At 42.8% G+C, this 17,140-nt stretch overlaps 1 protein-coding gene across 1 annotated transcript in view; it reads left to right on the top strand.

Moving 5' to 3' along the window:
* The window catches only part of POU6F1 (POU class 6 homeobox 1), a 209,991-nt gene that overhangs the window by 184,645 nt on the left and 8,206 nt on the right, over positions 1–17,140 (top strand). Inside the window, exons 10-11 of the mRNA XM_073613711.1 lie at positions 212–359; positions 11,197–11,365. Of these exons, the coding sequence (XP_073469812.1) occupies positions 212–359; positions 11,197–11,365 (317 nt within the window). The remainder of the gene's footprint in view (positions 1–211; positions 360–11,196; positions 11,366–17,140) is intronic.

Consider the following 17,140-nt stretch of genomic DNA (forward strand, 5'->3'; position numbering starts at 1 on the left):
ATGGCAGCTGAAGAATAACTATTTGAATCTGGTTGTCTGCTATGGAGCATCATGGTTATTTCAGACACCAAATTAAGCTTATTGTTATATTCACCATTGTCACTCATAACTAAAACATAACTAAAAGGCATGGTGACATTTTTACATCTGAGATCAAAAAGAATAGGTTTATTTTCATAAATTTAAAACCTGTTAACCATTTTATTTTCAGCTTCAGCCAACGCAGCAAATCCAGCCTGCTCCTTCTATAACGCAGCCTTCGGTGGTTGTAGCGAATCCAACTCCAGCCAATACACCAGCAACTCCCCAAGTCCATGTCAGCTCTTCTGAGCCCCCAACAGTGGGCCAGCTGGTGTCAAGTAAGTATGCCTCGACTCCTCTGTGCACATTGTTAGAGACTTAAAAGAGAAGTATAGGTTTCTTTATAAAAAAAAATTATACTTAGCTAGGTGGATGCAGCATTGGTCCCCCGCTGCTTCTAAGACTGAGAACTGAGTGATCAAAGGCCCCTGATTGCTCGGGACTCAGTCTTCACTGAGCCGAGAGTGGTGACTGTCAGTCACCAGCTCTTCGCTCTGCCCCTCCAGCGCTCACTGGAGCTTCGGGGTGAGAAGGGGGGCGGGAGTGGCTGGTTTAGGGTCATAGTGGCTCACTGAGAGGCTGAGCCAGCTGCCGGTCCAGGGATCTGGGTAGATCTTCACTTTAAGTCGGGATCTTTCCAGAGCGATCTTATTTACCCTTGATTTTACACATTTAAGGCCTTGTTAATATTTATAGAGCAATAAAAGTGTGTGTTTGCTGTATATACTATATATATTTCACATTTTTGTAAATATTTTATTATATCTTTTCATGTGACAACACTGAAGAAATGACACTTTGCTACAATGTAAAGTAGTGAGTGTACAGCTTGTATAGCAGTGTAAATTTGCTGTCCCCTCAAAATAACTCAACACACAGCCATTAATGTCTAAACCACGGGCAACAAAAGTGAGTACACCCCTAAGTGAAAATGTGCAAATTGGGCCTAAAGTATCAATATTTTGTGTGGCCACCATTATTTTCAAGCACTGCCTTAAGCCTCTTGGGCATGGAGTTCACCAGAGCTTCACAGGTTGCCACTGGAGTCCTCAGGATGTGGATGTTAGAGACCTTGTGCTCCTCCACGTTCCGTTTAAGGATGCCCCGCAGATGCTCAATAGGGTTTAGGTCTGGAGACATGCTTGGCCAGTCCATCACCTTTACCCTCAGCTTCTTTAGCAATGCAGTGGTCGTCCTGGAGTTGTGTTTGGGGTCGTTATTATGTTGGAATACTGCCCTGTGGCCCAGTCTCCGAAGGGAGGGGATCATGCTCTGCTTTAGTATGTCACAGTACATGTTGGCATTCATGGACTGTAGCTCTCCAGTGCCGGCAGCGCTCATGCAGCCCCAGACCATGACACTCCCACCACTATGCCTGACTGTAGGCAAGACACACTTGTCTTTGTACTCCTTACCTGATTGCCGCCACACATGCTTGACACCATCTGAACCAAATAAGTTTATCTTGGTCTCATCAGACCACAGGACATGGTTCCAGTAATCCATGTCCTTAGTCTGCATGACTTCAGCAAACTATTTGCGAGCCTTCTTGCGCATCATCTTTAGAAGAGGCTTCCTTCTGGGACAACAGCCATGCAGACAAATTTGATACAGTGTGCGGCGTATGGTCTGAGCACTGACAGGCTGACCCCCCCACCCCTTCAACCTCTGCAGCAATGCTGGCAGCACTCATACATCTATTTCCCGAAGACAACCTCTGGATATGACCTTGAGCACATGCACTCAACTTCTTTTGTGGACCATGGCAAGGTCTGTTCTGAGTGGAACCTGTCCTGTTAAACTGCTGTGTGGTCTTGGCCACCGTGCTGCAGCTCAGTTTCAGGGTCTTGGCGATCTTCTTATAGCCTAGGCCATCTTTATGTAGAGCAACCATTCTTTTTTTCAGATTCTCAGAGTTCTGTGCCATAAGGTGCCATGTTGAACTTTCAGTGACCAGTATGATAGAGTGAGAGCGATAACACCAAATTTAACACACCTGCTCCCCATTCACACCTGAGACCTTGTTACACTAACGAGTCACATGACATCGGGGAGGGAAAATGGCTAATTGGGCCCAATTTGGACATATTCACCTAGGGATGTACTCATTTTTGTTGCCAGTAGTTTAGACATTAATGGCTGTGTGTTGAGTTATTTTGAGGGGACAGTAAATTTACACTGTTAGTGCCGGTTCACACAGGGGCGACTTGTCAGGCGACCTAGCCGCCTGACAATTCGCCTCCCGTTCTGTACTACGGAACCATTCTAATAGGAGCGACGCAAGTCGCTCCGACTTAGAAAAAGGTTCCTCTAGTATTTTTGGGGCGACTTCAGGCGACTTGCATTGACTTCTATACAGAAGTCGTTTTGCAAGTCGCCACTGAAGTCGTGTGCAGGTCGCCTCGATGAGGCGACCTGCAAGTCGTGCCTCCCCTGTGTGAACCGGCACTTATACAAGCTGTACACTCACTACTTTACATTGTAGCAAAGTGTAATTTCTTCAGTGTTGTCACATGAAAAGATATAATAAAATGTGAGGGGTGTACTCGCTTTTGTGAGATACTGTATACATTTATCACCAATTACAAAAAAGTTGGGACACTGTGTAAAATCTACATAAAAACAGAATGCAGTGATTTGCAAATTTCATAAACCCATATTTTATTCACAATAGAATGTAGAAAACCTATCAAATGTTTAAACTGAGAAAATGTACCATTTTAACCACTTCAGTTTCGGAAGGTTTTACCCACTTCCTGACCATTTTTTGCAAGATGGCACTGCATCGCTTTAACTAACAATTGTGCGGTCATGTGACATTGTACCCAAACAAAATTAATGTCCTTTTTTTCCACAAATAGAGCTTTCTTTTGGTGGTATTTGATCACCTCTGCATTTTTTTTTTTTTTTTTATGCGCTATAAACAAAAAAATACATATCCAAAAAAAATATCTTCATCAATTTAGGCCAATATATATTCTGCTACATATTTTTGGTAAAGAAAAATCCCAATAAGCGTATATTGATTGGTTTACACAAAAGTTAAAGCGTCTACAAACTACAGGATAGATTTAGGGACTTTTATTTTTATTTTATCTTTTTACTGGTAATGGCGGCGATCTGTGATTTTTAGCAGGACTGCAACATTACGGCGGACAAATCTGACCCTAAGTGACACTTTTTGGGGACCAGTGACACCAATACAGTGATCAGTGCTAAAATAAATGCACTGATCCCTGTATAAATGACACTGTCAGGGAAGGGGTTAACACTAGAGGGTGATCAAGGGGTTAATGTATTCCCTGGGAGGTGTTAGTAACTGTGGGGGAGTGGATTCACTGGAGGAAGAGAGAGATCGTGATTCAGCTTAGCTGAAACACGATCTCTAACTTTTCTTTCCTGACAGATCAGTGGTGTGCTTTGTTTACTTCGGCACACCGCTGCTCCATGTCTCTTCTGAATGATCGGTGGGTCGCGGCGGACATCGTAGCTGCTGGACTCGCTAATTGGCTCCCGCTGTGTCCAATCACCGCGCACGCACGAAATCACATACAGGTACCTGATTTTTTCTCACCCGGGCCGCCCTGCCGCAGTAAATGTACGTGGGGCAGTCGCGGGGAAGCGGTTGAGATAAACAAGTTCATTTTGAAATTTGATGGCAGCAACACCTTTTAAAAATGAGACAGGGCCATGTTTACCACAGTATAGCACCCCCTCTTTTTTAATAACCGTCTTTAACCAAAATTGATTACTGGGCCCTTAAACCCCCTTCCTGCCCAGGCCAATTTTCAGCTTTCAGCGCTGTCATTGTTTGAATGACAATTGCGTGGTCATGCTACACTGTACCCATGTGAAATTTTTCTTATATGTTTTTCACACAAATAGAGCTTTCTTTTGGTGGTATTTAACCACTACTGGGAGGTTTATTTTTTGCTAAACAAACAAAACTAAGACAGAAAAAAAAAACTGTTTTCTTAGTTTGTTATTATAGTTTCATAGTTTTTCTCCTTCATTGATGTACGCTGATGAGGCTGCACTGATGGCCACTGATGGGCACTGATAGGCAGCACCGATGGTCACTGATAGGTGGCACTGATGGACACTGATGAGGCGGCACTGGTGGGCACTGATAGGCAACACTGAAGGGCACTGATAGGTGGCACTGATAGGCACTGGTAGGTGACACTGAAGGGCACTAATAGGCGACACTGAAGGACACTGATAGGCAGCACTGAAGGGCACTGATATGTGGCACTGATAGGCACTGGTAGGTGACATTGAAGGGCACTGATATGTGGCACTGATAGGCACTGGTAGGTGACACTGAAGGGCACTGATAGGTGACACTGAAGGGCACTGATAGGCAGCACTGAAGGGCACTGATAGGTGGCACTGATGGGCACTCATAGGCACTGGTAGGTGACACTGATAAGCAGCACTGATAGGTGCCACTGATGATGAACAAGGATAAAAATTACACTGCATCTACACCTAGTACGAACTTGGCTGAAAAAGGGGAACTGAAATTTTAACAATTACTCATATGAACATCACATACCGTCACCTCAGAAACTGAATAAAGACTTGAGGTGTGTTCCTCTGAATTAGGGTAAGCATACAAAAAGAGGGGAATACTTGGAGGAATACTTGAAGAATTACTGATTATGAGGCACTGATTGGCAGCACCAATGAAATTGGTGATTTTGAGGCACTGATACATGGCACTGGTGGGCATTGATAGGTGGCACTGGTAGGCACTGCTTAGCAGTGCTGATATGCACTGGTTGGCACTGGTAAGTGGCACTAGTGGGCAATGCTTAGCAGCAGTGGGTCTGGAGTGTGCGGGGCCGATGTCCTGTTTACTCCAGATCGTCTTTTTTCTTTTCTTCTCATGCTGTAAGTGTGAGGGGAAACAATGCCGATTACGGACTCTGTTTACATCACGTGATCAGCTGTCACTGGCTGACAGCTGATCACGTGGTAAGGGGCCGGGATATGTGCTCTCATTGACTCGCTGATCACAGAGTGAGCCCCGCAGGCAGCTCATGCACAGAAGGACGTACATGGACGCCCTCCTGGCAATTTAGTTACGCACTGTAGCCCTCTTTCTGCTATACCGCGGGCATGAAGAGGTTAATGTAAACGTCTGGGAGCTGAGGAGACCAGTTGCTGGATTTTGGGTGAGCATTGTTGTCCTATTGTTGCCTTATATAGGAATTTAACAGTCCTGGTTATTTTTTGTTTCAAGATGCACCAAATATTTTCAATTGGTGAAAGGTTTGGACAGCAGGCAGGCCAGTTAAAGCAGTGTTCCACCCATATAAAAGTGTACAAAAAGTGTAGCTGCTGACTTTTATTAATCGGACACTCACCTGTCCCACGGTCCCGCGATGCGGGCAAATGAAGCGCGCTCCTCTCCCCCTCCTCTCTGCGGTGCCGGCATTGTCACTGTGGGCATGCGCAAGCCGCGCTGTGCACTGTGACGGGCCAAGCAATCATCTGGGACCTGTGACTTGTCCCAGATGATTGCTGAGAGGGAGGGGGGAGAGGTGAACTTCCTTCTGGCGCCACAATGCCCCGGGAGGAGGTGGGAGCTGGATCCCTCTAAAAACAGGGTATCCGCTCCCCCCCCAAAAAAAAATGACATGCCAAATGTGGCATGTCAGGGGGTCACCTGCCCTTAAAGCGGAAGTTCCATTTTTGGGTGGAACTCCGCTTTAAGCACCCAGAATCTTTTACTACGAACCCATGCTGTTGTCATAGATGCAGTATGCTCAAATATGCAAGGCCTTCCCTGAAACAGGCACCTGGATGAGAGCATATTCTACTCTAAAACCTGGATATATCTTTCAGCATTTCCATTTCCAGATGTGCAAGCTGCCCATTCCATACACAGTAATGCACCCATGTGCCATCAGAGATGAGGGCTTTTATACTGAATACTGATAATAAGCCAGAAGGTCCCTCTCCTCTTTAGTCCAGAGGATGCAGCGCCCATGGTTGCCAAAAAGTAGAGCTGCACGATTAATCGTCAAGAATCGTTATCGCAATTTTTTCCCCCTGCGATCTTGACTAAAGTGTTTCACAATTCTTGCTATGCAAATAATTATCTCTGCTCTTCTGAAGCCACAGCCATCAAAAGAAAGAAAGAGAAAAACTGGGCAGTCTGCCAAGAATCATAACATTCTTCATCAGTTGAACTTAAGTATAAACATTGTAACAATTTGTCAATAGAATAGACTTTGTGTGTAAGTGAAAAAAGTTTAACCACTTAAAGTTCCACTCAAATTTTTAACTTAATCTTACCCCCTTCAGTTAATTGCATAGATGTTTAAATGCTGCACGAAAATTTTTTTATCGCTGTATTTACCTTTATATTGTACTTTATTGTGGCACTTCCTGTCTCTCCTCCCATGGGAGTAGGTGTGTTTATTGCCTTTCCCTGACACCGCACTGTCTCCTGGGAGCTTAGTGTCAGGCTTCCCAAGATTCAGTGCGGAAACAATGATCACGTGCGTGAACAAGCTGTGAATGAACAGCATTTACCACATCCAGGAAATCAATGCTTGTGGGCTTCACATGCCCACAAGCAAGATGGAAACAGCCAGCATCACATTTTTTAAGTTATTCTTCAGTACAAAAACCGACAGAGGCGGAAATATTACACCCAAACTGTGAGTATTATTTTGGGATTAGCGAAGTGTCTCAATGACCTAAAAAAAAAAAAAAAGATTGGTCGCTCCCGCTTTAAACACTAAACCTTTTTCTGACATTTGTTGGTTTCAAGTTAAAATCATTTTTTTGCTAGAAAATTACTTAGAACCCCCAAACATTATATATATATATATATATTTTTTAGTAGACACCTTAGAGAATAAAATGGTGGTTGTTGCAATTTTATGTCACACTGTATTTTCCGCAGCGGTCTTTCAAATGCAATTTTTTTTGGAAAAAATTACTTTAATGAATTAAAAGAAAAACTAACCAGTAAAGTTAGCCCATTTATTTTTTTTATTTTTTTGTATAATGTGAAAGATTTTACGTCGCGAGAATCATGAGACAATCGTGATCTTTTTATTCTAAGCAAAAATATTGTGATTCTCATTTTGGCCAGAATCGTGCAGCTCTACCAAAAAGAATGTCAAATTTCAATTAGTCTGACCACAGAACAGTTTACCACTTTGCAGACCATTTTAAATTAGCTTTGGCCCAGAGAAGACAACGGTGTTTCCAGATCATATTCAAATATAGCTTCTTTGCATAATAGAGCTTTACCTTGCATTTTTGGATGCATTCCTGAGCCCATGCAGTGATGTCCATCACAGAATTATGCCTGTTTTTAATGCAGTGCAGTCTGATAGCCAAAATATCACTGGCATTCAATATTGTGTTTTGGCCTTGTCCCTTATTTCTTTTCTTCTTAACCCCTTCATGCCTAATGCCGTGTATACATGGGCGGACTTTTCCGCATCAAAGGTCCGACGGTCATTTCAACGGACTTTTGACGGACTTCCGATGGACTTTCGAACGAACGGACTTGCCTACACACGATCACACCAAAGTCCGACGGATTCGTACGTGATGACGTATGACCGGACTAAAATAAAGAAGTTCATAGCCAGTAGCCAATAGCTGCCCTAGCGTCGGTTTTCGTCCGTCGGACTAGCATACAGACGAGCGGATTTTTCGACCGGACTCGAGTCAGGTGGAAAGATTTGAAACATGTTCCAAATCTAAAGTCAGTCTGATTTTCTACCGAAAAATTCCGCTGCAGGTCCGATGAAGCCCATACATGGTCGGATTGTCCGACGAATTTGTCCCGTTGGACCAGTCTGGTCAAAAAGTCCGCCCGTGTGTACACAGCATTAAGCATGAAGGGGTTAAGATAAAAGCCTTTTTTTTGGCACTTTTTTGCTTACAAGTTAAAATCAGTATTTTTTGCTAGAAAATTACTTAGAACCCCCAAACATTATATATATTATTTTAACAGAGACCCTAGAGAATAAAATGGCGATCTTTGCAATAATTTATGTTACACTGTATTTGCGCAGCAGCCTTTCAAAAGCAATTTCTTTGGAAGAAATACATTTTCATAAATTAGAGAAAAAACAAAACAGTAAAGTAAGCCTCATTTTTTATGGATAATGTGAAAGATGATGTTATGCTGAGTAAATAGATACCTAACATGTCATGCTTTAAAATTGCGCGCTCTCGTGGAATGGCGACAAACTAATTTAAAAATTTCTATAGGTTACCTGTTTAGAGTTACAGAGGAGGTCTTGTGCTAGAATTATTGCACTCGCTCTAATAATCATGGCGATACCTCACATGTGTGATTTGAACACTGTTTACGGGCACAACTTACATATGCGTTCGCATCTGCGCGCCAGCACGGAGGGATAGGGGGATAGGGCGCTTTTTTAAAAAAATTATTTATTTTTTTTACACTGTTCCTTTTAGATTTTTTTTTCATTTTTGATCACTTTGATTGCTGTCACAAGGAATGTAAACATCCCTTATGACAGTAATAGGCAGTGACAGGTATTTTTTATGCACTTAAAAGCATTCAAAACCCCAATTTAGGCTGTTTTGAAAGCTGTAATTTTTTTAAAACCTGGCTCCTTTAAATCTTCAGCAAACTGGAAGTGATGTCATGACTAGATCTGAGACCCGATCAAAGCCAATTGCAGCATTGTCCCGGTCTCTGGCCGCTAGCTCGGGCCTCCTGGTGGGATGGGAGAGCCTGGGCGAGCCACGGAAGGCAGAAGGAGAGGGGAAGTTTGGCCGCATCAGTTGTTATTACAAGAAAGCCGACCGTCCACTTTAAAAAACGGTACCGGGGTGATGCGTGCAGCAAGTATTGCCCTGGCATAACCCAGTACAACCCCTTCAAGCTAAAGGCTCAATATTTGCATTACGTTGGTGTGAGGGGATGGAATGGTAAATTTTCTAAGTTTAAAAATTTGATTTGTTTTCTGTTTTTTATTGTAAATAAAATATGGGTTTATAAGATTTGCAAATCATTGCATTCTGTTTTTATGTACATTTTACACAACGTCCCAACTTTTTTGGAATTAGAGTTGTAATATTATATAATATTAGATTTGATACACACCACACATTATGTTTAATGTGGAAAAATGTAATGCGCTTGGGAGCTAAAAATATGAATGTACATTACTCTTGGGGGCCTAGTAGATCACAGAACCAGAAATAGCATACAATGCCAAGTTTCAGCAGGCAAAGCCAGCAGACTATTAGCAAGCATTAAAAAGGGTATTTACTCAAGAGATAAAACTATAATTCTACCACTTTACAAAACCCAAGTTCAGCCACATCTTGAGTATGCCATCCTCTGGTCCCCAGTCTTCAGGAAGGATGTGCTTACATAGTCAGGTTGAAAAAAGACACTAGGCCATCTAGTTCAACCAAAAAAAAAAACACACACACACACACAAATAGAAAACCTAAACCTACACAATCCTATACTCTGCTTGACCTGTAGAGAGTCCAAAGCTAATAAGGGGGCTGGAGGACCTCAGTTGTGAAGAATGACTATAAACATTTAACATATTTTCCATGGAGAAGAGACACTTAAGAGGGGATATGATAGTGATATACAAAACTTTAAATGGGGACTCTAGCATTAGGAGGAAACTTTTTAATCTTAGGTCTCCAAAGCAGACACACGGCCACACAATAAAGTTGGGCGAGCAACTAACTGTGTAAGGGGTTGTTTACTGTTAGAGTGGTAAAGATGTGGAACTCCCTTCTACAGTTGGTGGTGTCAGCGTGTAGTGTAGATCTATTCAAAAACATTTGGACATGTTTCTTAGAAGCATAGTGTACAAGAATATGGAAAATGGTAGATCTCAGTAAACTCTATCTCTATTTCTTTGATGTTTTGTCTCATTCAAAATACTAGTCGAGAATAAAGTAGACCTGTTGTGAAGAGTTAGTTCACCTTTTCACAAACAAATGGAATACTTGAGTCCCTCGTTGTTCAATTTACTGATGCCAATATTTTTTTTCAAAGGGTCACAATGCTGATCTCCTCCTATTGGCTCAAGACTGCATGCTGGGCATCTTACAAAAACTGGGGATGACCCAGGGTGTACACTGCAATGCGAATGGACTACAGCAGTGTACACTATTTTAAAAACTGCTGGGAGAGAGGGGAGCCGTTCCTTTTTTTTTTTTTTAGCAGAAAAGACATACAAAAGTCTCTTCTACTGAAAATAAATCTTTATCCCCTAGCAATAAAAAAAAAATAAAGTTCTGCTTTAAAAATAAGCATAATCTTGGAGATATAATATAAAGGTCAGGAACATCTTTGACATCTTTTTATTTGTCACACTGCATGTGACATTAAAGCATGTCTATGGTAAAAATGTAAAATCAGATATTGATTTCTACATTCTATTTACATTATTTGTAGCCTACTCCTATTACTGTGAACAATCTAGAAGTTTGTGAACTAACCCCGTGAAGCTCCCCACACATTTACTTCTGTGAATTATGTGGCACTTATTCATTATATACCCTGTTGATACGCCCTGCTGTGTCACAGAATTCACAGAGCCTGTCTTAACTGCATAGTTGCTGAGAGAAGGAGTTTCAGGAGGCAGAGTGGCAGAGTCAGCACAAGAATCACAATTTGTAGGCATCAAGAAACTGAAAGTAAACAGCAGAGGAGAAGTTGCAAAGCATTCAGGGAATGTAGGACATTGTGGAAAGAGATGTCCAGCAGACAGGCAGCACTCACAACCTGAAAGGAGATTTTCCAAGTAAACTTATATTGGATTGTCAGAAATAACTGTTTGTATTGATATCACAATGCTGATGTTATAATATTAAAGCATATGCTGTGATCATAAATTTAATTTTAAGTGGAATTAAACCCCTCTTATCTTTTACAGCCAAGGAAGCTACCATCTTAGGCTCTGTTTGATCTGCAGTTGCCATGGTGCTGCACGTGTCATCAGTTATGACACCAACCATTCATGGCATGCCTTGACTGTACAGTAATTGTTTTGGAAAACAGCTAAATCGATGTGTTTAGTTCTGCTGTAAGGCAGCACTTAATTGGCTTAATGACTCATTTTTTTTATTTAGAGTCACACTCTGGAGGTTATGATGAAGACGGTATAAATCTAGAAGAGATACGTGAATTTGCCAAGGACTTTAAAATTCGCCGTTTATCTCTTGGCCTGACTCAAACACAAGTGGGCCAAGCATTGACTGCCACAGAAGGACCAGCGTATAGCCAGTCTGCCATCTGCAGGTAAGACAAAGGGTTGTCTGTTCATTTCCATGGCAAAGAAGCTGTATTAAATGAATACCAACAATATGGTACACAAAAAGGGCATTTTAGGAGAGAGAAATGTGTTGATTTGCTCTCTAGCATTTACCCAAAAAGCTGGCACTGCAGGGACAAAGTTCAACTTAAATATGCATGTGTAGGGTTGTGTGGTTGTGTACCTGCACACTATACAGTTGCAGAAGGTAGGAAATTCAGGTGTTTAACCACTTGAGCCCCGGACCATTATGCTGCCTAAGGACCAGAGGTCTTTTTCCAATTTGGCACTGCGTCGCTTTAACTGCTAATTGCGCGGTCATGCAATGCTGTACCCAAACGAAATTTGCGTCCTTTTCTTCCCACAAATAGAGCTTTCTTTTGATGGTATTTGATCACCTCTGCGGTTTTTATTTTTTGCGCTATAAACGGAAAAAGACCGAAAATTTTGAAAAAAAATTATATTTTCTACTTTTTGTTATAAAAAAAATCCAATAAACTAAATTTTAGTCATACATTTAGGCCAAAATGTATTCGGCCACATGTCTTTGGTAAAAAAAATGTCAATAAGCGTATATTTATTGGTTTACGCAAAAGTTATAGCGTCTACAAACTAGGGTACATTTTCTGTAATTTACACAGCTTTTAGTTTATGACTGCCTATGTCATTTCTTGAGGTGCTAAAATGGCAGGGCAGTACAAAACCCCCCCAAATGACCCCATTTTGGAAAGTAGACACCCCAAGGAAATTGCTGAGAGGCATGTTGAACCCATTGAATATTTATTTTTTTTGTCCCAAGTGATTGAATAATGACAAAAAAAAAAAAAAAAAAAATATTTACAAAAAGTTGTCACTAAATGATATATTGCTCACACAGGCCATGGGCCTATGTGGAATTGCACCCCAAAATACATTCAGCTGCTTCTCCTGAGTATGGGGATACCACATGTGTGGGACTTTTTGGGAGCCTAGCCGCGTACGGGGCCCCGAAAACCAATCACCGCCTTCAGGATTTCTAAGGGTGTAAATTTTTGATTTTACTCCTCACTACCTATCACAGTTTCGGAGGCCATGGAATGCCCAGGTGGCACAAAACCCCCCAAAATGACCCCATTTTGGAAAGTAGACACCCCAAGCTATTTGCTGAGAGGCATATTGAGTCCATGGAATATTTTATATTTTGACACAAGTTGTGGGAACGTGACACTTTTTTTTTTTTTTTTTTTGCATAAAGTTGTCACTAAATGATATATTGCTCACACAGGCCATGGGCATATGTGGAATTGCACCCCAAAATACATTTAGCTGCTTCTCCTGAGTATGGGGATACCACATGTGTGGGACTTTTTGGGAGCCTAGCCGCGTACGGGGCCCCAAAATCCAATCACCGCCTTCAGGATTTCTAAGGGTGAAAATTTTTGATTTCACTCTTCACTGCCTATCACAGTTTCGGAGGCCATGGAATGCCCAGGTGGCACAAAACCCCCCCAAATGACCCCATTTTGGAAAGTAGACACCCAAAGCTATTTGCTGAGAGGCATGGTGAGTATTTTGCAGCTCTCATTTGTTTTTGAAAATGAAGAAAGACAAGAAAAAACTTTTTTTTTTTTCTTTTTTCAATTTTCAAAACTTTGTGACAAAAAGTGAGGTCTGCAAAATACTCACTATACCTCTCAGCAAATAGCTTGGGGTGTCTACTTTCCAAAATGGGGTCATTTGGGGGGGTTTTGTGCCACCTGGGCTTTCCATGGCCTCCGAAACTGTGATAGGCAGTGAAGAGTGAAATCAAAAATTCACGCCCTTAGAAAGCCTGAAGGCGGTGCTTGGTTTTCGGGGTCCCGTACATGGCTAGGCTCCCAAAAAGTCTCACACATGTGGTATCCCCGTACTCAGGAGAAGCAGCAGAATGTATTTTGGGGTGTAATTTCACATATTTCCATGGCATGTTTGAGCAATATATCATTTAGTGACAACTTTGTGCAAAAAAAAAAAAAAAAATGTGTCTCTTTCCCGCAACTTGTGTCGCAATATAAAATATTCCATGGACTCGACATGCCTCTCAGCAAATAGCTTGGGGTGTCTACTTTCCAAAATGGGGTCATTTGGGGGGGTTTTGAACTGTCCTGGCATTTTATGCACAACATTTAGAAGCTTATGTCACACATCACCCACTCTTCTAACCACTTGAAGACAAAGCCCTTTCTGACACTTATTGTTTACATGAAAAAGTTATTTTTTTTTTGCAAAAAAATTACTTTGAACCCCCAAACATTATATATTTTTTTAAAGCAAATGCCCTACAGATTAAAATGGTGGGTGTTTCATTTTTTTTTTTCACACAGTATTTGCGCAGCGATTTTTCAAACGCATTTTTTGGGGAAAAAACACACTTTTTTAAATTTTAATGCACTAAAACACACTATATTGCCCAAATGTTTGATGAAATAAAAAAGATGATCTTAGGCCGAGTACATGGATACCAAACATGACATGCTTTAAAATTGCGCACAAACGTGCAGTGGCAACAAAATAAATACATTTTTAAAAGCCTTTAAAAGCCTTTACAGGTTACCACTTTAGATCTACAGAGGAGGTCTACTGCAAAAATTACTGCCCTCGATCTGACCTTCGCGGTGATACCTCACATGCATGGTGCAATTGCTGTTTACGTTTGACGACAGACCGCCGATTGCGTTCGCCTTAGCGCGAGAGCAGGGGGCGACAGGGGTGCTTTTTTTTTTTTTTTTTTTTTTTTTTTCTTTATTATTTTTCTGCTTTTTTTATCTTATTTTTAAACTGTTCCTTTCATATTTTTTTTTTTTAATCATTTTTATTGTTATCTCGGGGAATGTAAATATCCCCTATGATAGCAATAGGTAGTGACAGGTACTCTTTTTTGAAAAAATTGGGGTCTATTAGACCCTAGATCTCTCCTCTGCCCTCAAAGCATCTGACCACACCAAGATCGGTGTGATAAAATGCTTCCCCAATTTCCCAATGGCGCTATTTACATCCGGCGAAATCTAAGTCATAAAATGCTCGTAGCTTCCTGTTTCTTAGGCCATAGAGATGTTTGGAGCCACTCTGGTCTCTGATCAGCTCTATGGTCAGCTGGCTGAATCACCGGCTGCATTCTCAGGTTCCCTGTTGAGACAGGAGAGCCAGAGAAAAACACGGAAGACGGTGGGGGGGGGGGCATTCCCTCCCACGGCTTGTAAAAGCAGTTTAGAGGCTAATTAGCCGCTAGGATTGCTTTTACATGAAAGCCGACCGCTGGCTGAAAAGAATGATACCAAGATGATACCTAAATCTGCAGGCATCATTCTGGTATAACCACTCAAAGTCGTGAATGGCGTACCTGAAGACAAAAAAATGGTTAACAATAAAGCACAGTAAACGGTAAAGTATAAAAAATTGCACACCTGAAAAAGCAAACATGATAAAACATAATAACAATAAAACATTGCAGAATAGAATACAGTAAAAAAGAGCAGAACAATAGAGAGAGAATAGAGAGAGAGAGAACAATAAAACGACAACTATTTTTTTTTATTTTATATATATATTTTTTTTTTTGACACTTTTTTTGTAACTAACTTTTGTAACTGTAACCGGTTCCAGGTTCGGGTCTCTCAAAATGCAGTGGCATCTTGGGAGACCCTGTGAAAGTGTGCCTAGTCTGTGGAATGCTGTACCCTACGCTAATACTCAACTAGTGAATGGTAGCGTTCAAAACATTCACCAATGCAAAGACCAGGATTGTCAGGACAGGAGGGACAATAATAGCGGGTGTCACGCCTATATCCGCGCTTCCTGCAGACACAACATCTTTTTTGGGGGTTCGTTGGGTAGGGGTACTCGGGAGGACATAAAGAAAATGCCTCTCATGCAGCCGACTGCATTTGGTTGGGGATGTGAATGGGGGAAGTACGGGCGCTGCAGAAGCGGTGGGTTCCCAATTAGGATTGGCGAATGCAGCAGGAAGGGCACTATGGGCACGACGGGCCTGTGTTTGTCTTTTTGGTGGCAGCGGGACACTACTTGTGCTTGTCACCTCACCAGCTTGAACTGCACTTATGGGACTGGCCACGTCACCAAGTGTTGCTGCAGCGCTGGTTTGACTACGACCGGGGTGTACTAGGCCGCTGGTGCTTGCCAGTTCACCAAAACGCTACCAAAAAAACTGTTAGCGATCGCAGGGATCAGGCCTGACTCTGCGAACGCTGCAGTTATGCGTTTAGTGTTTTGTAAGTGTCAGTGATCGATCGATACTGCACTTGGGTGGGCTGGGCTGGGCCGGGCGGAGGGGCAAAACGCAGGTGCTAGCAGGTATCTGGGCTGATCCCGCTAACACTGCGTTTTTGGGAACCCTAAACTGCTGGGGACGCTAGTATAGATCTGATCGGATCAGATATTGATCCGTTCAGATACTATACCACTAAGGGAGGTGTACGGTGCGTGCGTGGGTGTTAGCGGTACTGGCGCTAACCTGACGCTGCCTGGGGCTGGTGCTTGCCAGTTCACCAAAACGCTACCAAAAAAACTGTTAGCGATCGCAGGGATCAGGCCTGACTCTGCGAACGCTGCAGTTATGCGTTTAGTGTTTTGTAAGGGACAGTGATCGATCGATACTGCACTTGGGTGGGCCGGGCCGGGCGGAGGGGCAAAACGCAGGTGCTAGCAGGTATCTGGGCTGATCCCGCTAACACTGCGTTTTTGGGAACCCTAAACTGCTGGGGACGCTAGTATAGATCTGATCGGATCAGATATTGATCCGATCAGATACTATACCACTAAGGGAGGTGTACGGTGCGTGCGTGGATGTTAGCGCTACTGGCGCTAACCTGACGCTGCCTGGTGCTTGCTTGCCAGTTCACCAAAATGCTACCAAAAAAACTGTTAGCGATCGCAGGGATCAGGCCTGACTCTGCGAACGCTGCAGTTATGCGTTTAGTGTTTTGTAAGTGACAGCGATCGATCGATACTGCACTTGGGTGGGCTGGGCTGGGCTGGGCTGGGCCGGGCGGAGGGACAAAACGCAGGTGCTAGCAGGTATCTGGGCTGATCCCGCTAACACTGTGTTTTTGGGAACCCTAAACTGCTGGGGACACTAGTATAGATCTGATCGGATCAGATATTGATCTGTACAGATACTATACCACTAAGGGAGGCGCATGCTGCGTGCGTGGGTGTTAGCGGTACTGGCGCTAATCTGACGCTGCCTGGGGCGATGCATATCACCGCCGGGCGATCAGGGGGCTAAACCTTTATTCGGTAATAAACGGCGGGTGCCCTGACACTATAAAAAATAAACGAACTAACCAGCGTCAACCGTAACGTTTATACGGTGATCAGTGGTGAAAGGGTTAACTAGGGGGCAATCAAGGGGTTAAAACATTTATTAGATAGTATATGGGGGTCCCTGACGCTATAAAACGCTGACGGCGAACCTAAATATTTACGTCCCTAACTAGCGTCACCAGCGACACTAATACAGCGATCAGAAAAATGATCGCTTAGTGACACTGGTGACAGGGGGTGATCAAGGGGTTAAAACTTTATTAGGGGGGGTTAGGGGGGTATCCTAGACCTAAAGGGGGGTAATACTAACTGTCCCAACACTGTAACTGTCACAAACTGACACTATGCAGTAATCAGAAAAAAAAAAAAAAACCTGCTGGTGTCAGTTTGTGACAGGGGGGGGGGGGGGGGTGATTGGGGGGGGATCGGGGGGCGATCGGGGGGGGGATCGGGGTGTTTTG

Source organism: Aquarana catesbeiana, linkage group LG02, assembly GCF_042186555.1.
Source record: "Aquarana catesbeiana isolate 2022-GZ linkage group LG02, ASM4218655v1, whole genome shotgun sequence".
In the NCBI taxonomy this organism is placed as follows: domain Eukaryota; kingdom Metazoa; phylum Chordata; class Amphibia; order Anura; family Ranidae; genus Aquarana; species Aquarana catesbeiana.